This window comes from Ips typographus, linkage group LG4, assembly GCF_016097725.1.
Source record: "Ips typographus isolate SLU linkage group LG4, UJ_Ityp_2.0, whole genome shotgun sequence".
NCBI lineage: Eukaryota > Metazoa > Arthropoda > Insecta > Coleoptera > Curculionidae > Ips > Ips typographus.
Window position 1 is genome coordinate 8,162,931 of NC_138425.1, and position 26,143 is coordinate 8,189,073.

General features: G+C 34.8%; 4 protein-coding genes across 7 annotated transcripts; 3 read left to right on the top strand and 1 right to left on the bottom strand.

Annotated features, from left to right (window-relative positions):
• Positions 1 to 25,668, bottom strand: fng (Fringe glycosyltransferase). Of its 3 annotated transcripts, none has more exons than XM_081978677.1 (10): positions 25,268 to 25,668; positions 23,857 to 24,093; positions 21,742 to 21,790; positions 20,022 to 20,124; positions 8,343 to 8,490; positions 4,234 to 4,319; positions 1,249 to 1,319; positions 848 to 942; positions 701 to 783; positions 1 to 644 (listed from the first exon to the last, which is right to left on the bottom strand). In XM_081978677.1, the coding sequence occupies exons 1-10, from the start codon at positions 25,430 to 25,432 to the stop codon at positions 578 to 580; spliced, it is 1,104 nt and encodes a 367-aa protein (XP_081834803.1). In that variant the 5' UTR covers positions 25,433 to 25,668; the 3' UTR covers positions 1 to 577. The 3 variants fall into 3 exon arrangements, with proteins under 3 accessions (XP_081834803.1, XP_081834799.1, XP_081834800.1); XM_081978673.1 differs by having other exon boundaries at positions 23,857 to 24,099; positions 25,268 to 25,666; XM_081978674.1 differs by having other exon boundaries at positions 4,234 to 4,316; positions 23,857 to 24,099; positions 25,268 to 25,665.
• Positions 1,654 to 10,439, top strand: LOC145728433 (galactose mutarotase-like). 2 transcript variants are annotated; one of them, XM_081978671.1, is made up of 8 exons: positions 1,654 to 1,742; positions 8,767 to 9,026; positions 9,082 to 9,239; positions 9,293 to 9,480; positions 9,532 to 9,641; positions 9,699 to 9,869; positions 9,957 to 10,150; positions 10,242 to 10,439. In XM_081978671.1, exons 2-8 carry the CDS (start codon positions 8,795 to 8,797, stop codon positions 10,317 to 10,319), a joined length of 1,131 nt encoding a protein of 376 aa, XP_081834797.1. In that variant the 5' UTR covers positions 1,654 to 1,742; positions 8,767 to 8,794; the 3' UTR covers positions 10,320 to 10,439. The 2 variants fall into 2 exon arrangements, with proteins under 2 accessions (XP_081834797.1, XP_081834798.1); XM_081978672.1 differs by lacking the exon at positions 1,654 to 1,742 and having other exon boundaries at positions 8,623 to 9,026.
• LOC145728435 (galactose mutarotase-like) lies at positions 10,446 to 11,954 on the top strand. Its single transcript, XM_081978678.1, has 7 exons — positions 10,446 to 10,626; positions 10,686 to 10,856; positions 10,907 to 11,066; positions 11,125 to 11,343; positions 11,397 to 11,527; positions 11,583 to 11,780; positions 11,833 to 11,954. The coding sequence occupies exons 1-7, from the start codon at positions 10,483 to 10,485 to the stop codon at positions 11,911 to 11,913; spliced, it is 1,104 nt and encodes a 367-aa protein (XP_081834804.1). The 5' UTR covers positions 10,446 to 10,482; the 3' UTR covers positions 11,914 to 11,954.
• LOC145728436 (galactose mutarotase-like) lies at positions 12,181 to 14,436 on the top strand. The gene is made up of 7 exons (XM_081978679.1): positions 12,181 to 12,460; positions 13,157 to 13,330; positions 13,375 to 13,534; positions 13,584 to 13,802; positions 13,857 to 13,987; positions 14,042 to 14,239; positions 14,293 to 14,436. Exons 1-7 carry the CDS (start codon positions 12,338 to 12,340, stop codon positions 14,371 to 14,373), a joined length of 1,086 nt encoding a protein of 361 aa, XP_081834805.1. The 5' UTR covers positions 12,181 to 12,337; the 3' UTR covers positions 14,374 to 14,436.
• Positions 25,669 to 26,143: the final 475 nt, after the last annotated feature.

Below are 26,143 nucleotides of genomic sequence, written 5' to 3' on the forward strand. Positions count from 1 at the left end.
TAGGTGATTTATCAGTTTATTGGTAACAAAACAATGATTATATTTACATAAATATCTGAATACAATTGAAAGAGTAATAATTGATTTATATAATCATTATACCCTGCACATTGCATATTTATTAAATGTGCACTACCTAAGTATTGTATTTAGTATACAGTCACTCAAAAAAAAATCACAAAACACTTCAATATACTTGCTTTTATATCCGTCACACTCCTAAATATAATACATATAATAATTTATACAGTTTGAGCCATCAAAATGTCTATTTTTCAATACTTTATACGATTTTATTCAAATACATCTTTAAATGCACTTCAATCCCGTTGGTTAAAGCCTTCAAAATCAACCAAAGTTGTATCCATTGCACCCCTAACATTCAAATAATGGTACGTAGATATAAAATGTATGTTTAAAAAAGCTACATATACGTATATCTAAAAATTATCACAGATCAATTAAATATAGCAGATAAAAGTGATGCCCTCCTGTAGGGCGCATTTGCACACTTTTTTTGATTTCAACGTTCCAGTCTCAGTACTCCATTGAGGTCGACTTAAAGGGTGAACGGTAATCACCTTTTTCTCTTCGTTTGGCAAAACTTAAATTGCGGGAATAGGAAACAATGCAGTGACAAGAACCTGGAAATAAAACGCTGTAAAAATCACCAGTTATGCTGATATTAAACATGTTTTACCTATTTTGGTCATATTTTTCATCAAAACCGTCTATTTTGACCACGTTCCATTCGTCCTTGATTTTTGCGTAACTAAACGAAATCTGTGAAATTAAAAGTAGCATTAGCGAAATACTCAAAAACCATTCTGTAATTAGTTATTGTTACCTGATTTTCAATTAGTTCTCTCCTAATAAACTTCATGGGCTCTAAATGGGAGTGAAATTCGTCCACTACCGTTAACGGTTTTTTGAGCAGATGTTCTGAAACAAAATTCAAACTGTTATTTTGTAATGTGATATTAGTGGTGTAGGTGTACGGGACCAAAGTGAAGACATTTAAACCAATTTAGGCCAATTGTGTCTTAGTTAATTGACGTTTCCTCAATTTAACAATAATAGCTCCGTCGGCAAGTTTAAACGGATTTATTAGTCGTGTTAAGTTTTAAGTAGGTATATTTATCCCAGATTTGTTTCAGTTGTTATATACATGGTTATAATTTAAATGTCTTTATTTCTTCTTTATTTTTTGTTATTTTATATTAATTAGTTATTCAAGTAGGTACTTACCAATAATGTAGCCCATGGTGACGTCGTCAGGAAGACGGATTCTTTCACCAATTCCTATGAACCTTCCTTCGCTAAAAAAAAAATATAAATACTTCAGACAGGAATCATCCTTAAACCAGTTACTCATAAACAAAGAAGATCAATCTTTGTATACAATATGAAAACATCCTAAAGTACAATCTTTGTGGTAGTCATTTCATAATTTATCACTAAAGCATATCCAAGAATAATTTTTCGTTAATTTTCTAATGGTTCTGTTTATGTAACTATTATTTATTACGTTTCACTATGTGCGCGTAACTATCACAACTGTTTAAAAAAAAAGAAACTGATAAAAGCTTATACACTACACCTTTCCCCGTATCATGTTCAAGATTTGCATTGCAAATCGTCTGAACAACTTCAGTAAATTCGAGCTACACGGGCCTGGCTGTTTGCGGCTGTACACTCGTGAAATAGTGTAAACGATAATTACCATTCTATCAGATAACTAGGTGATAAACCACACTTTTACTATTCTGCACAAAAAAAACTTAATTACATGCAAAAGAACTGGTCCTGCACTGTTGCATATGCGGTGGATGAAAAAGTATCGAGTTTTTTTCCTGTCTGAGCAGAGAGAGTGATCTTTAAAACGTAGATTTACTTGAAAGTTGTAGTTAATTATGCTCGAAAAAAACTGTAGGTATGATAAACCGGCGGTATTATTTTTTTTATTATTAATCGATATAAATCAAGTTTAGCGGGACATTAAAAACTGCTGGATGCCGCCGCTAATGAGCTCACATTTTTATCTACCTTTCTTGTGGCAAAAGTGACTTCCCGAAAAACATCTCATTACGAAATACCGCGACTCGCCCTATAATATCAGTTCTACGATATTTTACTAAAGGGGCTCGTTAAGGAAATTGACAAAGGACTTTCGGTGGCATAGTCCGAATAATTCGCCAAGTAGACGGCGATTTAGATAGTCAATTACAATGGCCGATTATTTGCCGAAATCCGACTTTTCCAATTAGGGAATATTTTGGCGGGCCGGATAGTCGATTGTTAAGGTGTTTGATTATACTTCGTTAAAATACCGTGGCTAGCGAGATAAGGGGCCCACGCCGATGACACAAACAGGTCGAATAAAGATAATAGACCCCAAAAAACCTCAAACCACATTCTCAAACTTTTACAAAACATTTCAGCCAATCCAATCTTCATTTTGGTTCCCCATTACCAATAGAATCTGAAGAAGTTTGCAAATACGTAAAATAATTTTCAATCATTGATTCGATTGTTTCTTTTAGCACGACTCTTTCCCAGCAATCGGGTGATTAAACGTATTATCCTGGTAAACGGTTTTAAATTGGTTTACCACAAGATTAAATTGCGTTTGTTACCGCAGCTCCTATAACAACGTTAAAGTGGAAAAATATTCAATTTAAAACGCTTTGATCAGAAGGCGTTAACTCGCCGCAATGGAGCAATTTTCGGATGAATACGTGAAAGAATTGAATTTCATTATACGCACCCTGAAAAAGGCATTCGTCAAATACATCGGTAGATCAAGACCCAGTTTTAATTAATATACTTTAACAGACCTTTGACTAAATGATGACGAGCAGATTTTACTTATACAGTGCGTTTTTTTTAACGCGCAACATAGGATTTTACGTGTTAAATTTTTAAGCCCATGTTAGACCATGTTATTTTGGAACTACAAGTATAAAACTTGACGGGTGTGTCTTTAGTACCCTGGAGCTTAAGTAAGTCTACCAATTTGGTCTAAAAAGTGATTTAAAACTGGAAAAAAATCATTTTTTTTCGAAAAGATTTTATCCTTACATACTCCCTGTATGCATTGTTGTTCCTTGTTGTTTTTGATACTGGCAGGGCAGGTGGCAGGTAAAGTGACTTATTTTGACTGCATCACGACCCGACATCTTTTGAACGTCAAAAGGGCATTTTATGATTGTTTGGAATATACTGTTTGGCTTCAAACGGAGGTCAATTTGAACAATTCACTTATAAAAATACTTCTTTTGTTCTTAACTTTCTTGATATAAAGTTAATGATCACCCTGTTTTACTTTCTACGCCAAATTTTACCTGCTACCTGCCGTGCCAGTATCAAAAACAACAAAGAACAACAATGCATACAGGGAGTATGAAACGATAAAACCTTTTCGAAAAAAGATGATTTTTTGCAAGCTTTTTAACACTTTTTAGGCCGAATTGGTAAATTTACTTAAGCTTCAGGGTACGAAATAGCCACCCGTCAAGTTTTATCGAGAGTTTTATACTTGTAGTTCCAAAATAACATGGTCTAACATGGGCTTAAAAATTTAACACGTGAAATCCTATGTTGCGCGTTAAAAAAAACGCACTGTATAATGATTTTGATAGCTTCTACAGGGTATTGAAAAAATACAAAAAAATGCGTAGTAACGTCCGTAAAAAATATGGAAACTTAACCACATTTTAGAAAGCAGTGTTTTTTTTAACGATATGAGAAGTTTTTAAACCAGAAATAGTCTTCAAATCTACTTAAATAAAACAATGAAGACCTTAGGACTTTAAAGGTTTTTGGAAACGAGAGTCAATGCAAGAAAAGAGTACCTACTACAAACATGGATCAGATGTTATGAATGCAAGAAACGTGTTTTAACAAAGTTTCTAGAGAAACTTGTTTTCTCTTGCAAGAAGAGATTGAAAATGAAGAGTGAACCGAGATAGTTCAAAAATTACATGAATCAAAAGTTTAATTCAGTTTTAAGTCTTTTATGGTCTTCTAGATGTACGAGTTTTCCAAAATATTTACTTTCATTTAAGAGTGTCTATAATTTTCAGTTAGTTATTATGTATTGATATATTTACAGATGCATCAGAACCAGTATTTGCTATTTCTGAAAACCAGTCGTTATTAATCTTGCGTATCTGAATATCAAGTACATAGTACGCTTACGCTTCATAATTATTGAAGACATTTTTAACTTACCTAGCTAATGGCACCATCTTCAGCGATAAAGCTCGACTGAGACAAAATCCTGCTCCTCCTGTGGCAAACCAGAATTTTACTGTCTGCTGAAACCAATAGCAATTATTAGAGTTTTAATAAAATTGCACGTCATCCAAAAATTTATAAATTATTATCTTTCAGTCCATTCTCATTCCAAAGCACAATGATTCTATACAAGATAGTGACTATACAAGTAAAAAAAAAGCAAAAACATAATTAGCTGGGTAGGTAGCGGATAATATGCAAACCCACCAGGGTGGCTTGCTTTATATTTAAAACTCAGTGTGATCGTTCATGCCTGCTCATTTTGAGTAATTTGTTGCTTATTTAAAACGGACAGGCTGCGGTTGTATGATTGAGTGCAACTCGGGTTGTCTTAGGTCGAAGCTAACAATGCGAATTCTTTTTAGTGAAAGGGCAACTGTTATTTTTAAACCACCCTTGTTGCAAGTCATTCCGATTAGTTAACCCTCCAGTTAGGGCAGGTATTTATTTCACAAAACTGCCAAGAAAATATTGTCACAACTCACAGCATAATCTCATTACACGTTTCGACGTGTCTACCTGCCTAAATAAGGTCTCCGAAAACCAAAAATAATTAACTTAATACATCAAAATTACTGACGCAACTGTATCCAATTTAAATGATAGCAGCGTCAAAGTATAATCAGATTATGGGCTTCATTCACTATACTTAGACTTCCAATAATCTCCGATTTTAATTATGCCGTTGAAGAGATCGAAAAGGATATGTCATTTTTATCGTTGGGACGTACGAACCCGCGGATTGTTAATTAAAGTTATCGGGTGTGGAAGCGAAAGCAGTGATGAAATTTGAACGAACGGTTTTTGAACCTATTCTAAAGTGAACAAGAAAAAGCAGCAAGCTGAAAGCTGCTTTAGTTGACCAAACATTCACTGATTTACTATTTTACAAGAAACATATATTGTTCCCACAAACTTTCTCATACTGTTTCGACTTCTTATTCATTCACTCTGTAATTTTTCACCAACAACTTTGAGGATGGATTGCATTAAAAATCCTCTTGCAAAAGCTACTTTACATGTCTGAGCAGGATTTCCGTTGAGGTAAAGATTAACCCGGTTCGATTATCGCCATTATTTATAAGGAAAAAAAAAGTAAGTGAATTATCATCATTGAGTTGATCGGTCCAACTTGGCAATTACAATCGCTGTTAATAACAAGCGAGAAACGGTGAACATGTTAATAAATGATCTGGAATTGTAATAAGGGGGCAATGTAAGCAGCTTTCTCTCGGGTGCATAAATTTAAAAGCAAACCCGTGTAATAAGTTTTAGTTTTCGTACTTTTAAACCCACTTCTTGTTCATTAATTATGAGAAATGATTTATCTTATAAATTTATACCTAAATCACCCAATCTGTTGGCCAATATTTTTATAATTACACTCGCAATAGTTTATCAAGTGAAATTCGATAAAAAAACGGACAGTCAAGTCTCTAATCCGACTTTACCGGTTTAAAAACGCAACCTACGTCAGAAAAACGACAGGAAATTAGCATACATCCTTTCAACTTGTCTTTAATTAAAGCTTATTGAAGTGTTTTTACCTGACGACGAGGATACTTTGCGATATTAAAAATATATTAAAATCAACCACTTAAAGCTTAAAACACTGGCAGCTTATAATTAATTAACCGAGCAATTAAACTGTGCTATTACGTAAGTACCTCAAATAGTTGAATTCAAAACTAATAACAGGAAGGCAAGAAAAGAAAAATCAATCTAGCCCAGAAAAAACCACGCAGTTTCCGCAATAAATTGCAAAATAATGAGTATACCTAGTTTATTAGATTGCTGTGCAGCTGCTGTAATAACTACTACAATATGTAGTTTCACCAGGTTACGACCGACTTAGTAATTAGTAACGTTAGGAATATAACAACACTAACTTTTCTTGTAATTGTAGCCTGAAGTCAAATGAATTTTTTGCTCTGAGCTTCCGATGGAATTTAGGTTGATTAACCTTTGTAGTATTGCATGAAATCAATCAGATCAATGCAGACAATGACAACATTTCTATCTGTTCTCAGTCCTGGATGATTCTTATATTTGTCTTCATATCCAAGGTGGCTGAATACATAATGAGCTCTAATTTTAATAATAAAAAGGTTTTAGTACTAGTTTAGCGAGTTCGTTATTACTAAAACGACTTTAAGTAATTATAAGTGATGTGAAATCGAATTGACCAGTTTTCTCGCCAGACGTGACAACTTTATGACTGTTTGCTAATGTTTTTTCAGTAGGAACTTAAAAAATTTAATTTTTGGAAAAGATAGTTTAAAAAGATGACAGTAATGTGGAAAGAACTCAAAGACAGTGTTAGTTAATTCAGATAATATGACACAGGAAAGACTATATCACAAAAAGCAGACAATATTAGACCAACTAAATTTACTACACTGTTGACTACTTACTACCTATCTTTATCTTCTACAGCACACCAAAAAGACTTAGTTAAGTTAAATATTTAATACAGTATCAACGATTTGATATACCACCAAGACATAGAGTATATTAAATAATGGCAGAACTATCTCTTAAATAAGCCCATAAACGCAATAAATAGTAGAATATGAATTAAGGCTGACAGAGAAATACCGCGCGCCAAACATAGGAAGTAATCTGAGTACCGCACACTTTTAGTTGATCTGGTTGATCAATGATATGGGCGTAGAGTGGATGCCGGCCGGTAAACATGACAAGTACGCCCGAAGATCGTGACTGGAACACTTATGGGCAACAGGCCAACACAAGAGGCCTTTCTAATTTTTGCGGCTTCCAATTTATTCGACCGTATCGATCCGAGTCGAGCTATTGGTTTAATGGCTTTTCAGAGGCGAATGCCGTTTATTAGATACTCAGGCAATTAATTTTATAAAAAAATTTCCTTTGCCTAGTTCAGAAGAAAATTAATAAAGTCCACTGAGGCACTGATGAAGAACGCTTATATACTGATGGAACAGTACTAACAAAACAGATTTGTGATCTGTTCTCTAAAAAAAAGCTAGATGAGGTAATAAATTAACCTAATCTAGCCCAATAGTAATAGGGCTAGTAAATTTCCATCTAACCTAGCAACAGACATCTCGTTTTCTCCTCGTCACGGGCCCGTTTCAAGATCTATCGCGATACGGAAAGTCGGTTTCTAGCTGGAGCATAATGAAAAAAATAGACATCAGCGTTTAGGCGTGGTCTCCGACCGCTACCGGGTCAATTGGGTCAACGTTAAATCGTACTGTTGCACTTATTTGTACAAGATTTATGAACGCAGTACCAGAGTCTATGGAAGGTTGGAAGGCGCAATCGGCGGAGCGTTAAGCCGGCTCAAAAAATCCATTCCATTCTATCTTGATTGCCTGCGTTCTATTATAGTCATTTAAATAGATTCTTTAAATGCTAGGCCGCTTTTAATAATATCAGGTGAACCGGTGCAGCCTTGCATTTCTGCTTGCTTGCAAATTTTCTTTAATTGCGGCTAGCGGCATAAGGAAATTCCAATATCAGATATTTACAGTTGCAGGGAGTTTCTTTTGGATACATGGTATTGAAATGCTACCAAGAATTTGTTCAAACATAGAGATAGCACAGTTTAATCTTCTTCTAGTGCTATCAGGAACATTTTTTGACATAATAAATCCTGATGTATGAATGGTTCAAACATACGATCATCAGAGATGGACAGAATAAATGCTTTTACAATCACAAAAAGTAGCTTAATGAGCCGGAAAACCGGACAGTAGAGAGAAATCCATGCACGAACCACCTGCTGCGGTTTCAAGCATCATCAACTCGACTGCCACACGCATCTATCATATTCAAATCGAGGTTAGTAAACTGGACTTGAAAAAAACGAAGGTACGAAACGGAAACCCATCACCGGTACCATTACATCATTACCATTAAGACAGATCGCACTCGCAGGGCTGGCTGCTGGCCAAGAAGCGAGTAAATTGACGGTTTGGTGAAGCACACGATTGCAATGAAACAAAAAACTGCAGCCCGGGGGAATCGTTACGAAGCAGGCTAAAAAGGATGAAACTCACCGATTTCTTGTCTTTACTGACGATCTCCAAGGGTGCTTGAATACTGGGTTTACCCAAATACCAGTCCTCACGTGGATTGTAGTCCCCTAAAAACCGCACCAGGCGGGGTACGTTCACGTAGTTGTCGTCATCAAAGTGACAAAACCATCTGAAACAAAAAAATAGTTAAGAAAATAAAACAATATTTCAACCAACCAAAAATAAATAGACACATTTGGGATTGCAAAAGGTAAATGAACCGAGATACACCCACATCAACCGTAAAGTTAATAACAATTTTATCTGTTAGGAAAAATCGAGTTGTGGTTTTAGTTTAGGAAAACAAAAATACCACCGTGTATTATATGAGCAAGTTTTTGTTTAGTCGTTTAATTGCTTTTGAACAGAAAGTGCCTTCGTAAGCTTCAGATTTTTTTCAAATTAGGTGACTAATCAAGTGCGTCCAGAGCGACATGACAGCAAAATACACTCAAAAACTTGGTGTAGAACTGGAGGAGGATGAGTTTGACACCTATCAAGACCTGGAAACCGGTAAAGTCATCTCAGTGAGACGATTTACATGGAGAAACACTGCAGGGGTGTCAGTGCAAGTCATCACTTATGGTGCTACAATAACATCCATAAAAATGCCAGACAAGAATGGAACCATTGATGATATTGTTATGGGTTTTGATGATATGAAGGGTAATTACCTAAATTATTCATAAAATTTGGCGATACATACATATTTTTAATAAAGGTTACCAGAATCCTTTAAACCCATATTTTGGCGCAACTGTGGGTAGAGTGGCAAACCGAATTGGGTGGGCTAGAATCACCATAGAAAACCAAACTTACAACGTCACAGCTAATTTGGGAAAACACACTTTACATGGTGGAGTTAAAGGGTTTGACAAGGTTGCTACTTTTGTTGCAAAAAGTGGGTGAAACTAAAAACATATTACTTGTAGGCAAACTGGAATCACTATGTGCAAGGTACCAAAGTTTTCTTGAGCTACCTGTCTAAAGACCTAGAGGAAGGATTTCCTGGAGATGTTATCACCACTGTAACGTACGAACTGACTAATGATAATAGGTTTGTATATGACTTCAAGTCCACATCGTCCAAACCGACCTTTGTTAATCTTACTAATCACTCGTAAGTTTGGAGTTAAATAGTGGAATACAATTTTAATAAAAAACTATGAAGGTACTTTAATTTGGCTGGCCACGGGTCTGGTGCTGAAGAAGTGAACAAACACCTGGTGTCTATCAATGCAGACCAAATCACTGAAGTAGACAAAGATTCCATACCTTCAGGTAGACTAAAGCCAGCTCAATTGTTCACACATTTCTAAATAAACTAAATATTTTCAGGAAATCTACTTTCAGTTGCAGGAACCATTTTTGATCTTCGAATCCCTAAAATTCTAGGAGACGTTATAAACAAAATTCCTGGATATTTAGGCTATGATCACAACTTTTGTGTTACTAAAGGATCATCTCAAGAGAATACTTTTGTAGCGAGGGCTGTACATCCACCAACTGGTAAGTATACATCTGTATTTTCTGTTAAAGTTACATTAATTTTAGTTTTTATATACATAAAGACGTTTATAATCAGACTCATTTTAGGAAGAACTCTGGAGGTCTACAGTAACCAACCAGGAGTACAGTTTTATACCTCGAATCATATACCAGAAAATCCAAAACTGTTTAAAGGAGATACATCCAAATTAGACGTGTTGACTGGTAAAGGCGGAGTTCGATATTTTAAACATGGGTCTTTCTGTTTTGAGACTCAGAACTATCCTGATGCCGTAAATCACGTAAGTACATGTTTTATAATTTGGTAGTAATTACATACAAAATTATTATATCACCATCACAGTTTTTCTAATTTTCCTAAATGTTTTGTAGAAAAACTTTCCTCCAGCGGTTTTGTATCCAGGAGGCTTATACCACCACACAGTCGAATACAGACTTTTTGTCGATTAGTCTATTCCAAACAAACACTTGGTGGTTATGCAAACATATTTAACTGATAAAGTTTGCATTGAAATGATAAATATCAAGTGCTACTCAACTTGTAACACATTATATAATAAGTAACGTAAATCAGTGTAGTTTTATTTGATCCTTAAATTTCCTCAAAATTACAATGGCAAGCTGCACAAGACCTGTCCCTGCCAAACCAGCAGTCAGTCTTACTTTAGATGATTTTGGTTCTTACAAAGATAAATCAGGAACTACACGAAATGTCAAGCGATTCACGTGGAAGAGCAACAGCAATACTACCGTGCAGGTAAAATATTCAGATCCCTTCAGAAGACCTTAGTTTGTTAATAATTGAAAATTTCTAAGCTCATAAACTACGGTGGAATTATAACTTCTATACGAGTACCTGACAAGAATGGCAAAGTAGAAGACATAGTCACTGGTTTCGACAATATTGAAGGATACTTGGGGACCCAAAATCGGTTTTACGGTGCTACAGTAGGCAGAAATGCTAATAGAATAGCTGGAGGCAAATTTGTAAGTTGGTGATTACTCCACTATCTGTGATTCTATCGATATATTTCTAGAGCATCGATGGGGTTGACTATACTTTAGCAACTAACAATGGACCCAACCATCTTCACGGAGGTATTCAGGGATTTGATAAGGTCCTGTGGAATTACCACGTTAACGGTACCAAAGTAATCTTAACCTATCATTCAGCTGACTTGGAGGAAGGTTACCCAGGTAACAACTCAGTCAAAGCATCGTGAAAACACTTACTGAGCTCTGAAGATTTTTGTAGGGGACGTTTTGGCTACAATCACCTTTGAACTAACACCCAGCAACCAATTTGAAATTGACTACAAAGCGGTGGTGTCAAAAACCACCCCAGTTAACTTGACCAACCATTCTTACTTCAATTTGGCTGGAATTAAAGCAGGAGCTGCAGGTCTTTACCAGCACGAAATCACTATAAACGCGGACAAATACACTCAAGTAGGCCAAACACCGATCCCTACAGGTTTAATTTTGATTCTACCCCAAATGCATTTCTTAGACATACTGATATTTCAGGAAAATTGATTGACGTTGCAGGAAGTGTCTTCGACTTCAGAGTTTCTAGAGTACTAGGTGATGTCATTAACAATGTGCCTAATGCTGCAGGTTACGACCTAAACTTCTGCATTACAAGAGCTTCCAATCAAGTAACTACATCTCATTCAACACTAAATTACAGTAATTAATGGGCAAATTTAAAAGGATTTAGGCTTTGTAGCAAAAGTGTTCCACCCACCAAGTGGCAGAACTATGGAGTTATACAGCAATCAACCTGGAGTGCAATTTTACACTGGTAACGCTCTGCCAGAAGATGACAGCAGCCAAGGTAAAGGCGCAAGCTTTAAGAAACATGGAGCATTCTGCGTAGAAACTCAGAAATATCCTGATGCAGTCCATCATGTAAGTTTAGTTAATAAGTTGATGGTTTTTTGTTGATTGATTGGGTTTACAGCCTCACTTCCCTGACGTGCTAATTCGTCCCGGAGAAGAATATCACCATATTGCCATCTTCAAGTTTTTTGTGCAAGCCTAAATTGTACATATTATTTAAATAAATAAAGGAATTTTCTGTTATTAAGTGTAGCAGTACTTCTCCAATGATAATCATCAGAAATGTACACAATGAATTCCAATTAGCGTTAGGGGAACGTGTGAATAACCAGGAGGTGTTAGGACAGAACAATCTAAATTCAACGCACAATACACAATAACAAACGCTCGTAAAGCAACTATAACATAAAGTAATTACAGTCCTGCTGTTTTTAAAACCAATCCGCAGCGTTCTTGTTGCTATGTCACGCCAATCGCTAGTGTGTGTGTGTCAAAACAAAGTTGTTGAATAATAATTATTATCTCAGTGCCTGATAACCAGCTGAGAATATCAAATCGAATTGCTGGTATATAGATGGGTATAAACTGTGCAAAACAACAATTTGGTTAGGTGCCGGTAAGCTAGAATGAGTACAAAGGCAGCTGTGTGGGTGACTGTTGACGATTTTGGATCGTACCAAGATGAAAGTGGAATCACCAGACAAGTTAAGAGGTTTACATGGGAGAATGTAGGAAAAGTCACTGTGCAGGTGAGTTTTGAGTTAAAATACCTATTTCCAAAGAAATGTGTGTAATTTTGTTTTTAATGCTGTGTTTTTTATTAATTTGTACTGTATAACAGTAGGAAAACAAGAACAAGCTGCTATACCAAAATCGAGGGCATATGTCGTTATGTTTGTAATTGGTTACATTATGGCTTATCCAGAATAAAGTCTGTTTCCAAAAATGTTTCGATCCAAAACTATGATTATTACTATAAATCATAATTAAACGTGAAACCTTCCAGTGCAACTACTACCAATAAAAAACTGAATTATAAATTTTGTTCCAAAAAAGTGATAATTATTTACACTGTACTTTTCCAGTTGATTTCAAAGTTAATATTCTATTACTGATATATGCAGTTCTACTGATAAGTAAACGATTAAAAAGCTTACAAAGCACATCAAGTATATCATGATACTGAAACCACAATGTAATCATAAATTCGAGCAGGTCAAGCACAAATTGTTCGCCTTTACCACAACAAGCAAAATTGCTGTTTTGTTATTGTTTCTGAAAACACCAAAACACTTAGATCATTAAAACGAGAGTGGTTATTACGTCAAATTAGTTCCTGCAGTATCAATAGAACTAAAAAATACAAATAAACGTTTGATATCAATGCCATAATAATTTAAGAAAAACAACCTATTTTGGTTAACTTTTTGTTATCGAATACTTAGGTCATCAACTGGGGAGCTACTATCACCTCAATTAAAACTCCAGATAAAAATGGCAAAATCGAAGATATAGTAACCGGATTCGAAACTATCCAAAAATACTTTAACTCCAATGCTAATCCTTACTATGGGGCTAGCATAGGCAGGGTGGGCAACAGGATTGCCAAAGGCCACCTAGTAAGTTGGTAACAATGAAAGAAAGTCCTGATAATTTTTTATAGAATGTTGAAGGTGTGGACTATAAGTTGGCTACAAACAACGGTCCGAATCACCTTCATGGAGGTATTAAGGGATTTGATAAGGTTTTGTGGAACTACCGTCTTGATGGTACTAAGCTGATTTTGACTTATTTGTCTAAAGACATGGAGGAAGGATATCCAGGTTAGAGCTTTGTAGAAAGTAAATAAAATTGCAAAGATACAAAACTTAGGGGATGTTTTGACTACCATTTCCTTCGAACTGACCGCCACAAATGAATTTAATATCGACTACAAGGCTGTAGTTTCCAAGACAACTCCAGTAAACCTTACTAATCACTCATACTTCAATTTGGCCGGGCATGGAGCAGGTCCTGCAGGACTATACGAGCACGAAATCACTATCAACGCAGACAAATACACTGAAACTGACTCGAATTTAACAATTACAGGTTACCCCACTCTCAATAAAAAAAAAATTGAATTTTCAAACTAGTTGCTTGCAGGCAAACTTCTCAGCGTCAACGGTACGGTTTTGGATTTCAGAGTCCCAAGAATCCTAAAAGATGTTATACATAAGGTTCCCAACTCGCCAGGTTTCGATCACAACTTCTGCATAATCAGAGCGTCATCCCAAGTAAAAATTTCCAATTCAGCTAAGAAAGCTGTTTATTAATCTAATCTGTTTTAGGAATTGGGTTTTGTGGCCAAAGCCTATCACAAACCAAGTGGTAGAGTCCTGGAAGTATACAGTAATCAACCTGGTGTGCAGTTCTACACTGGTAACTTTATCCCCCAAGACAACAGCAGCCAAGGAAAAGGAGCAACTTATCGAAAACATGGGGCATTCTGTCTGGAAACTCAAAATTATCCGGATGCCGTACATCATGTTAGTTTTTCTTTACAAAATGTGGTTTGTTGCTGATTTTTTATTGTTTTCAGACACATTTTCCTAAAGTGTTGGTTTATCCAGGAGAGGAATACCATCATATTGCTATTTTTAAATTTTTGATACAAAACTAAAAGCACAGTTTTGTTGAATATATTTGTATTCATAAGTGAAAAATATACTAATCTAGATTAAAATGGTTTTTGATTATTGTTTTTGCGATCTTGGAGTGCATTTACTTTTGAGATCATATTTCATCAAAGTTACCGGTTTATCAATAACTGATAAAATAACACGTACATGTAACATTAATGTATGGCGATCCTGCATCATCCATAATGTGAACCGTCAAAATAATCGAAGAGAACGTACCTATACCCATAACTAAAACCAACAATTAATAACAAGAAATGTTATATCATATCGTAAACATAATTTTAATTCGAACTCCTCCGTACTTAGGAAAGCTATTAATCTCAGCCAAGACTGATCTTAAAAAACATTCAATCAATATATCTTATTTTTCGAAGATAAGTAACGCCAAAACAATTCATTATGGAAGGCTTCGGCAACGTTATAATATCACTTGGTGGTTTTTTATTCATTAATAATGCGTTTGAAGTTGGAACTAGAAGTCGGGAGTTTGTTTTCATGTATCTGTTATTGAAATGAGGGAATTAATTATGAGATGTCATTGGATAAATAATAGCAAGTTGAATGATAACGACTGAATTAAACGCTGAGTAAAATAGCGGCAACCAAACAGGAAATGGCAAATTCTCGGTATTTTTACAACCAACTTTTTTTTAATTGGATGAGGTAACTTATTAACGCGGAATTCTATTTAACGGCACCTGTCAGCCACTAAAAATTATCAACTTTATTATTCCTTCTTGTTGAACTCTATTAAAGGATTGTAACGGCTGGATAAGTTTAATCTTTAGTTCAGTCACTGGTCATAACGAATTGAAAAGAAAACTAATTATGAGAATAATAGATAGTAAAAATTTTTTGGCCAGTCTGAAAAACTTGCAAATTAAAATTCAAAATTTCATCCTCTATACTTACTGAATCTTATCTGAATGAATCCCAAACAGTAAATTAACCGTCCAGGACCGGACACGAACTGCTTTAGGTAATTTTTTAATATCGTACATTGCAGATACGTATCCACAACAACGTTAAACCGGCAATTAGTTGAAAGTGTAACGCCCATTGCTGCTGGAGTTTTTTTCTTTGAATTAAGCCTGTTTACAATCAATTTAATTAAAACATCCTTACGATACGGATGATGGAGAATGAGATTGTACAACCGTGTTCCAACAAATTGAACTCATAAAACTTGCACAACAAGGATTTGTATTGATTAGTGCTTGCACCGGCTTATTAAAGTTTAAGATGGTACTGCATGCGGGTTTATTGAAAATTTCTGCGCCCTTATGAAGATTATTATCGTACTACAAAGACGGTATCTAACCAACCACATAGGGGCAGCGTTTTGCTAAACCCAAATCGATAAAACTGAAAATATGGTGAAATTAAAACCCTTTACGACCAATAAAAACCTATGAAGACTGTTAAATATTAATTAGAACCCTCCCCGAAACCAGGTTCACTCGGATGCACGACTACCTTAAATGGATGTCATGAATGGAACCAAACATTGTATAATGTTACCGGACATTAATTCGGAAGGTACGCAATATTTTAGGTACCTACGTCTGCTGAATATTAAATCATTTCATTCACTAATAAATAAAACAGCAAATTTTGACATAAAAACCACTTGGTGCAAAATTGTGTCTGTGGCAAACAGTTTTCAGAAGAAAGTCTGTTGATATAGAGTATTAGGGCCGAAAGTATCAGATTATTACTTAAATGAACTTAAATGAGAAATATAAATGTTTTACTTACAGTTTGTAAAAGAGTCAAACATTTGTTGATGGTGAGAGACAAATCCTTAATTTCTATGCTGAAATGTTACAAGATCACTAAAAACACACACTCACGTTTATTCTACGTTGAAACAACGTTTCGTTGATTTTTGGTTGTAAATTTCTAGTTGATTGTAAGTTGATCTTATGTTGAACAAAAAACTGTCACCATATAACGACAAATCAACGTTACCTAATAACCTTATTTTATAACTTCTTTCTCAAAAAGTAAAATTTAACACTTAGGTACTCATATGTCGAATTTATACGTGACTGCAACGTTTCTTAATCAAAGTTGAATCAATGTTACCAAATTATGGTTTTTCTAACACGTTCATGTTTAACCGAAATTCAATGTTATTTTATATGTTACGTTTGCACAACAAGCAAAAGTTAGATTCTATTTACAAATCAATGTTGCTGCGTTTTAGCGACATTTTTACTCTATTTTAACGTTATCCAATCTATTACAATCAACGTTTGGTTACGTTTTAGTACAACGTTTCTTCAACTTAGTTGTGTTTACTGGGGATGCTTTTGGTTAAAAAATCGTGCATTTTTCTAGTTATCTGTATAATTTAAAAAAATAACAAAATTGCTCTAGTTGGCTTCACAAAACATTCAATATAACATCCAGTTTGTTGTCAAAAATCTCAATTTTGTGCCAGTCAACCATGTAATAGTTTACGATCTTACTGTGACTAATCAAATTTCATCAAAATATCATGCATAAAAGTTAAAGGTAGCATTAAACATAACAGTAAAAAGCAGGAAAATTTCGATTATAAATGCAGTATATGGTGGCCGTAACGCATCGAGCATTTAAATGGTATTTTTTTTCGATTTTCAGCCCTTGGCTTGCCATAAGCATCGTAATCTCATCAACGAATCTGGCCACCTGGCTTATGTTATGCGGCTTTAATATTTAAGTCGGCAGAGGCGTAACCACCGGGTTTAAAATTACGGGACAAGGACACAGTTGGCGTATAAGTGAGGAAGTAAGTGATGTTCTTCCAAAAGGGAAACCTTGCAAGTGCAAATTTGTGGTTTAATTGATTGGAAATCCACGTGTAATTCAAAACTAAGTTGTCACTGTAAAATCATGAAGCAATGTCAAGAATGTTACTGAAGATCGAGTTTCACTCAACTGATTATAATCCGTACTGAAAATGCTCGACCGTAGATAGAAGAGTTCATCAATCATCTCAAAAAAAAACTACTTACCTGACGGAACTAGAGAGATATGTAGGTAGCATTTCTTTGTGAATGATTGCGTTTCTTGCTCAAAAGTAATTCGGTTTAAATTAACCAGCACTAATTCTGAACACATCAAAATTTGATTAGTTGGAACAGTGCTAAAGATGAAAACATATCATCAACAAAACGAAAGTATTACAACCGTAATTACGCTGCCGTTCTAACAATTATTTCCGTTCATAAAGTACTTTGATATAACTTTCTGCTTGGGTGGCTCATGAAAGGATATGACTTGACATTTTGTTCCCTTTTTATCAATTTAATTTATTGGCGGAATCGGTTGGAACGGGACGGCTACACTGGGAAAAAATTTCATTAAAAATTAAACCATGTAATCGATTTAATCTTCATTTAATTCCATTAATTCGAAGCGACGCTCCAGCTTGTGCCCGGCTTCTAAAAACGACCAATTTAATTACTTACAGATAGATTTTTTTGGGAAGACTTAATCAAGGCCCAAAACACCGATAATCCATTAAAATTGCAAGGCAAAAACCTTAGCTACTTAACAGAGAGATTTTATGATATACGTGGTCTAACCGCAAAAATGAAAAACATTTTCTCGGTTGACCGGTCGCCAGTGCCTTGAATTATTTGAAATCTGATAAGAAGTGAGGGTACATGCAATGCGTATACAAGCAAAAAGAAGAAAGCCTCGAGCAAAACTTGATTTTTCAATGAACCACACAAAAAGTGCTTCCAGATCGCAAACCACTGACCAAATGGCTGATTAACATCAAATCCAATACCTTGAAGTTTAGTTTTTAAACTGGTGGGTAGCCAAAACCGGTACTCTTTAAACTTATACAATTACAACGATTAGTAGCCCTCATCAATTCATAACTAACAGTAAACCACAGACACCTTTCGCAATCCAATTAAAACTCCCCCACAAAGCAATTAAAACGATTAGCTCTATGGAAATGTTTTCGAGTCATTAACGAACCAAAAGAACGGCTTTAATAGTTTTAAAACACCTAATATGGAAAAGTGCTTATCAGCTTTTTAACCATTTATAAGCTAGTCCATATGTGTGCGCCCCATGAAAATAAAAACTTAAAGAAACCGTATCTGCTCAGTCAGTGTCTTAAAATGCTGGGCTTTATGAGCTAGAAGAGCCCTATTTACATTTAAATTGAGAAAGTATTTACATTTTAAGTTGTCGTCTCTGATTTGATTACACTGTGAGGCATAAAATGAGGTTGGCCTTTAAAGGTTTTATTTTTACTTTTTTCTTCGAAATCCACAAAAATCACAAGAGGCAGGTTTTAATAATTAGACTTTACCACCTATAAAAAATCATCAAAGTAAACGACGTACCAGAAAGCTCATCCTCATGAGTTTTTTCGACGTGTCATGCTCTAATATTGTAATTATTACGTGTTATTTTTGATGGGCTTCCAATTAGAATTATTAATAAGAAAAACATCCGTCTTAACATCTGACAATGGAATTTTTAAAGACATGAAATGGTGAACAGGTTAGTTCGAATGCTGGTTTAATACAAAGACTACAAAGTAAAATAGGTCTACCGCCTAATCTTATAAAGAGATTTCATAAAAGTCATTCTTTATTCAAATGTCTACTTGTCTTGATTCAATTTAAAAACAACGTGAAGGAAAAGTCATAGAACTAGTATGTAAAGAATGGACTAAATTAATTCCCGCTTTAATTTATCATTAATAAATTCAACTGTATTTATTGAACATGTAACATACATATTAGTTAAATTGACTCAGACTAGGTGACAACTAAACCAATTGTAGCAAATTAAACATTTAGTTCTATTTTGGTTTTCTGACATCACTTTAAGCTTGTAAAATTCTAGCACGAGTGTATTAAGCTTTTATTTCAGAACGTGATTTGCCCTTTAATACAAAATGAAAATTCAAACTTGAGTACTAGGCCCCTTTCAGAGGTCACACGCCTTTAATTCCCATTTGGGATGCAAAGACTGAGTGTCTAAGTGTAGAATTAAAATGACGAGACACGTTCAAAGGGGCGTTGTTCTGAATGTAGACCAACTTTTTTGACGTTCTAACGCTATTTGCAAATTATGCTAGTTAGGTAAGTGATTGCGGAATTTACATGTAAAAGCAAGAATAATGTGTTATGAGGAAATGTGGATAACTGTTGCTTTGGCGTAGAGTTTCGTGTTTAGAACGGTTTTAGGTTGTTTATTTGGTTTTGTTACTGAGATGCCGGTAGCAACTATTGCATTTTAGACACGCAATAGTGCAACATTTTAAGGAAGTAAATAATAGTTCACACAAAAAGTGTCCGTTGGCTTTAACAATTTAGTAGAGTAACCTTGATACTGATCATCATCTGCTCAAAACTGTAAATTTCAATTAACAAACTAATAATGTGCTGTTGCGTTTTTTGATTGAGCTGAAAACCGTTAATATTTGCACACAGCAATAAAGTAAATTTAGATCTAATCTAGAAACAGAGCATATGAGCCCAATCTAATCAAATACATGGTTTAGAAAAACCGCCAAGTTTAAACTTCCGACCAAAAAATTTCCATAATAATCTGCAGTATAATGAAATCACTCGGTTAAAAATTTTGTGAGAATTAAAAAACTTACTTTTTATCAGTTTTCAAGAAAGTGTCAAACTCCACCGACATTTTGCAGCAAAGCGCCTTCCTGTTGTGTGACGATGAACAGTTGGTGTTTATCATGTGACCATCTGAAAACAATGAAAATGTACTTAGCAAGTAAATCATAGATTTTCAAGCTAGAAATGTGATATAAAAAAATAAAATGCGTGATCAAGTTTAAGTTAAGAGTGACTTGTAGAATTTTAAAGCAAGAAAAATACAACAACAACCAAACAAAAATTGACTTGAACCTTCCTTTGCGCAGAGATACCATGGAAGAAATATCGATACAGCGACTGGCATTTCAAATGCCATAATGTGCGTGACGTATCCCTTTTTGTGAATGATATAAGAGTCATAATATAAAATACGAGATACGGCGAATTTGTTGTATACGGCTTGCATAAATTTAACTCGAGGCGCGGAAAACATACTGAATCGGATAAATTGCCGATTCGAGTCGACGATAGTGTCCGTGCAACGGGGCAAGTGCACTATTAAAGTCGGGACACAAAGAAACGGCCCCAAGTGGCAAAATTTATGCATTTACTCAACCGTGGAGAGCACCTGCATCGTGGTGCTCATTCGTTCCACGTAAAGGAACACCTAGAGGAAGTCGCTATCCACGTGAGTTCTACTTGAAAAAAGTTTTTTTTTTATGACGTTCCGAAGATGGTTTCCAATGTAAACTTTCACAGTCAAAGAGAGTCCTCGTTTAGTTTCAAGATTTTAAAAAGGAAGAATTTCTCCATCATCTTTAATGCAGTTGAGAATTATTTCTACAGTGGCAAAACTGTAATTTTGTAACAAAACGTAATATCCTGCTTGTAATGGTCGTTGTCCAAGCTAATCTTGTCATCCAACGATGACAGTTTCAGTATTGTGTCTTTAAAATTGTAATTGTATTACTTGGTGCATAACTAAAGCTCATTGTCATATTCAAAACTGTGTAGATCACGGACTCACCAATACAAGATTGTCAAAATTCCTTAACGTTCTAAAAATTGCATACTTTTTCAGAATCTAACCTTTAAAATATCATGATTTGACAAAAGTCAACATTAACTCTAAACTCTTTTCCTTCTACAAAGGACATATGAAAAATGACATTTCCACACAATAAAAATTTCAAGCAAATTCACAAAAATTATTGATAAATGAATGGAAGATCAACATCCCTCGAGCTTTACAGACAGATCCGTTAAGAAATTTTCAAAAAACATGAGACACTTGAGTAAGCACATGCTTGAGCAATATGCAAGCCAAAGTAAGTAATTAAAACGTTTTTATCCATCAACGTCCTTGTTTTCTGATATGAAGACAAAAAATAAATTACTTTCAAGATATAAAACCTGAGTGCGTTAATTTCATAATATGCAAGACAAACCAAGATTCTCCAGTCTTGTCGGCTCCAACACACTTTCTCTTTACTGTTATCAATGTGAAATATTGTTCACTCACACTTTTTGATCAACAAATTTACAAGACACCAAATAGCAGGAAGTCCATTTATTAACTAAACCAAAAAAGCCTAATGACGTTATTCTAAAGTAAGGTCAATGCCACTATATCGACTGCACTTTGTTTTATACAAAAAAAATCATTGTTTCCATGTGTGAACAGCATGGACTGATTCCTTATAGCTGTACTAAAACAATTTCCTTTTAAACGTCATTGTGATTAAGTGTTTTCGGAAAAGAACTTACTGGTTTTTGCTTGGAATTCCGCGTCGTCATTGTCCGTGAAGAACCATATCTGTAAACAAAAAACATACTTCAATTGAATACAGTCACATATCAACTTTTAAATAGAGCACCATAATTATAAGGGGGAGTCTTCATGCAGTACAATTTATGAATAGGGTTGTATTTTTCTCATGAAGGTATAAAATAGGGAGACAAATTCTCACGGGTGGCACACGCGTTCAGCATGCGACGTTTCGCTTCAGATTCTTTTATTTAGCAAACAACAAAACACGTGTTTTACTGTAAAAACCCATTATGTCTAATTGGTACCAGAGAAATACTGAAAAGACCAATTTCAGTGAAAGAACTTAATGTATTTTTAGTAGTTTCAGTGTTCACAACAAAAAACTGTTTAAAACCACTCGATCAGTCTGTTGAACTGATTGCCTTTCCAAGTGCCACTGAAAATTAACGCTCTGCTTTAATGACCCCACGTTAAAAGCTTAAGAAGGTATTGAAAGACGGATAAAAGTGTAACAGAAGCTCGAAAGTAAATTACTTTCCATGTAATGTTTTAATCTTTAACGATAATGGTACAGACCTAAATGAGTTTATTTGGATATGGGCATTATCTTATCTTAAATATTTTTAAGGGTTGTTTAGTCTACGGTTCTAGCCTGAAATACAAATGCTTCTGCAATTTTTTGGTACTTTTAATAAATAAAAACTCTTAAAGCAGCCTAATCTAGATGGTTTGGCACCACTTACACAAGTCAACAAAACTAAAAAGCAACAAAATCTTTCCTTTCAGATGTTATGCGTGCTTGCTTACACAAGTGGTTGAAGTGGCTGCACTGATGAAAACCGCGCCTTAAACTGCCATATGGTAATTATTTGTTCAGCAGCCTAAGATCAGACTTATGTAGATTTTGCCGCCACTCTAAATAGTATTTTTTTGAAACCGGAAGCAAAATTATTCTTAAGAATGTTTCTAGAGCAAGTGCTGTTTTAAATTTTGAAATTGAAAACATCCCAGAGAAATAGATTACCTACTTGAAGAACTGCAATTTTGTCGAATATTACCGGAAAATTACCAACTCAGTGAGGTCGTTTACCTTTCCACCCTTTTAGACCCTCTTATCTACAAGAATTATTCACTACGTCTATTCTTACATTGCAAGAACAAGCTGTTTACATTTTTCCTTTAGCAAATATTCTTCAAGTTTGCATCACCTGCCTAAACAAACATAAAGGGCGATTAAGAAATTGGATATTTTAGAAACTGTTCGAGCTTCTCTCACCTTGTTGGCAGTGGGAAAGTTTATAGAAAAATATTTAACTTTGTGAAAGTTTGAAACTAAATTACCTAAGTAAATATTTTTATTCTTCAAAGTGTTGGTATAGGAGGTAATTACATAGCAGAGTGACATCTAAATTGTATTTGTTTTACTCTCATTTTGGAACTAGTGGCAATGAAAAAATTTTTTTTTTTATGGAAAAAGTTGTATATTTTCTCTGTTTACTTGACTGATAACTAACACACAGATGAATAAACAAACCTGTGGGAAACGCTTTATTGCGCAAACATTTGTGAATCATTGGCAAAGTCAATTTCAATCCAGTTTAAATCTTACTCTTACCAAATACTAAAAAAATATGGTTGTCTTATGGCCATCTGTAAATGTGTAAATTTTATATGTGGAATCTTGTTCGGTACGTAAAGAATGGAGATGTTTATACACCTAGACAAATACAACGATATGTTATTCTAAGAGTCCAATATTTTAGAGGTGTTTTCTTTGGGTTTGTGGTGTTTCAAAGCAATGGTTTCTCTTTAAACATCAAATTATGTCTTTAAAACACAATTATGTAGGTAGCTGCAAAGTGGGTACTTTAATGGACAGTTTCAAAAAAGGATAATATTGTTTGAAGAATACTGGAAATTATTTATTTTAAAGAGAGGTGTCATTTATTGGTCATTAAGACCAATGGGTTACGCCATATTAAAACACTTCAAGACCCTTTCAAAAACTTTTACATTAAACAGGTTTTTAACATTATGCAAACAACCACCAAGACACCTTCTATAGAGTTCAATCAAAATTTGAATTTCTTTTAAAAATCAAATCATCTTACCTGTTTTTTAGCAAGTTGAAACCATGTTTTCAAAATAATAGGTAATCTGCTATTGTGGTAGTGTTTGGTAGTTTTTACGCTAATAAACAAGTCGTCCAGACTGGTTGCTGGAGGTCGGACGGTTGCAGTGGCTGAAGGTTCTTCCGTTGAGAGTGAAACGTCATAGACGGGAGTTTCATCGGGTACCGCCCTCTCCAGCAGGTACTTGTTAAACAACAGCGATTTCTTGATTGGAACCTGCAGCTAAAAAAAATTAATCAGTTTGAGGACAGTAAGCCAGATCGTAGGTATAAATTAAAAGAACCAACACCAATTTAAATCTCTCCTCGATAAACTCACACCTCATTAGGCGTCTCAACAAGTCGTAGATTAGGTTCTTTCCAAGAACTTTACATGTGTTCAAACCTTTAAAGCTAATTAAGCGCGAGATTCCTTTATTAGATTAATGGTAAAGCGGCGCGATAATTATTACAAAAGTTCTAGCAACAAGTCAGCTTATCAACAAAAAAAGTGTATAAATTTCGGGTGTTGCTTTGACTTTTTCATAAGCACGGAAATCTGATTAGGAGGAAAATAAATCGGTGTGTTAAAAAATGCCGTGTAAACTAAGCTTGAATCATGTCTTCGTCGTGAGATTAAGGCTATTCCGCTTTAAATGCCTGAAGAGATTCTTTCGATTCCTACATTCGGCATGTCCTCATGCCGCAGATATTTTTACAGTTTTTTTTTGTGTTATCAAGACTATACTATCTTCTAAACAATTTGTTCAGCAATGTTTCATTCAAATCAACGTTGGAAATTAATGGTTTTGAACATCATGCAGATTGCCTTTACAGATGCGGTCATGTTGGGCTTGTACCAAATAAATTAATACACGCGGTTAGGTCATTTTATGAATTTTTGTTGTGTTTGCCTACAAACAGGTTCCAAATATTTTGTAAAGTATTTTTTTATACAAAATAAATTAAAACTTCTATGAATCATAATTTATAAGAACTTAAAGCTATTAAAGCTTAATTTTTGTCAATTTTTTTCTAGGACCAATTTTTTACTTACTATCCTACATCTGAAGATTTTAGTTTGACTAACTGTACCCACTTTTTGCACTTTAAAAAACCAGTTTAAACAAATGAATTAATTCATAAATTGTCACTATACAGTTGCATTCATTTAAACTCACACAAAAACACTTTTCAGTTCAATGAAGCGAAAAATGCTGGACATGAACACAGAATCATCATCATGGTCCGTTTTTGCTCTAAAGACTGCACAATATTAGACATCTAGTAAACTTTTTATATCCAACTATAACGGCGCTTTTAATGAGAAAATTCTAGCAAATTGGTAAAAATGTATTGAAGAAAGTAAGACTATTATATATTATCTGACATATTAAAATTTATTAGCTTACCTCCGAGACGGTATTGTTAGTACCAGAAAAACTGTGGTATAGCAACAGTCCCATATACAACACAAACACTAAAAACACCAACAGCTGCAGTGACTTTCGATAACGATGTCGAAAATTCATTATCGGTTTATCTAGGGTGAAAATTGTTTCTTCACCCTTATTCATTATTCAAGTTCCACATCCGTGTGGTACTATGATCTTCAAGCTATGAACGGTTTATTTATACCAAAAAACAGAAGAAATTGTCTGCTTCAAGCAATGTAAACAACGTTCTAGGTTAAGTTTAACGACTGCGAACCAGCGTAGGTCGAAGTATGGTACCTCCGAACGGTACACAAACGCGACTGGTACTGGGTACTACTTCACCAGTGGTTGCTCGTGGGCCATGTGGCCCAGGTTTTCTCTGTTTAATGTTTACGTTCGTCGTTTGGCGGGCTTTGAACGGAGCGAGGTGCGCAGCGTGAATCGTTCAGTTCAGAATAAAGACCCTCATTAGGGGCAGGGCCTAAATAAAAATTGAAAGGGGCTGAAGGGAATAGAAACCTAAGCACCAGTCTTGTTATAGGTGGAACTTAATGCTTTGAACAGCCGTTTAAGTCAAAGAACTTGTAACACTCAGAACTAGGTAGTTAGTTAACGAATTATTTTTAGTAGTAATACATCAATTACTACTAAATTTTGACTGCTAAAAGGGCAAATATTGCAAAATGATATCAAATGATGAATAAATCAAATTTATAAGAGTTCAAATAAAAAAGTTACAATCATTCAAAAATTGAACAAATGCCATTTTCGCCAAAAGTGCAATTTTGGCAATTTTTTATTTTGCTCCAAAAGGGTTCCAATGCACAGCAAAGGACATATATTTATATCAAA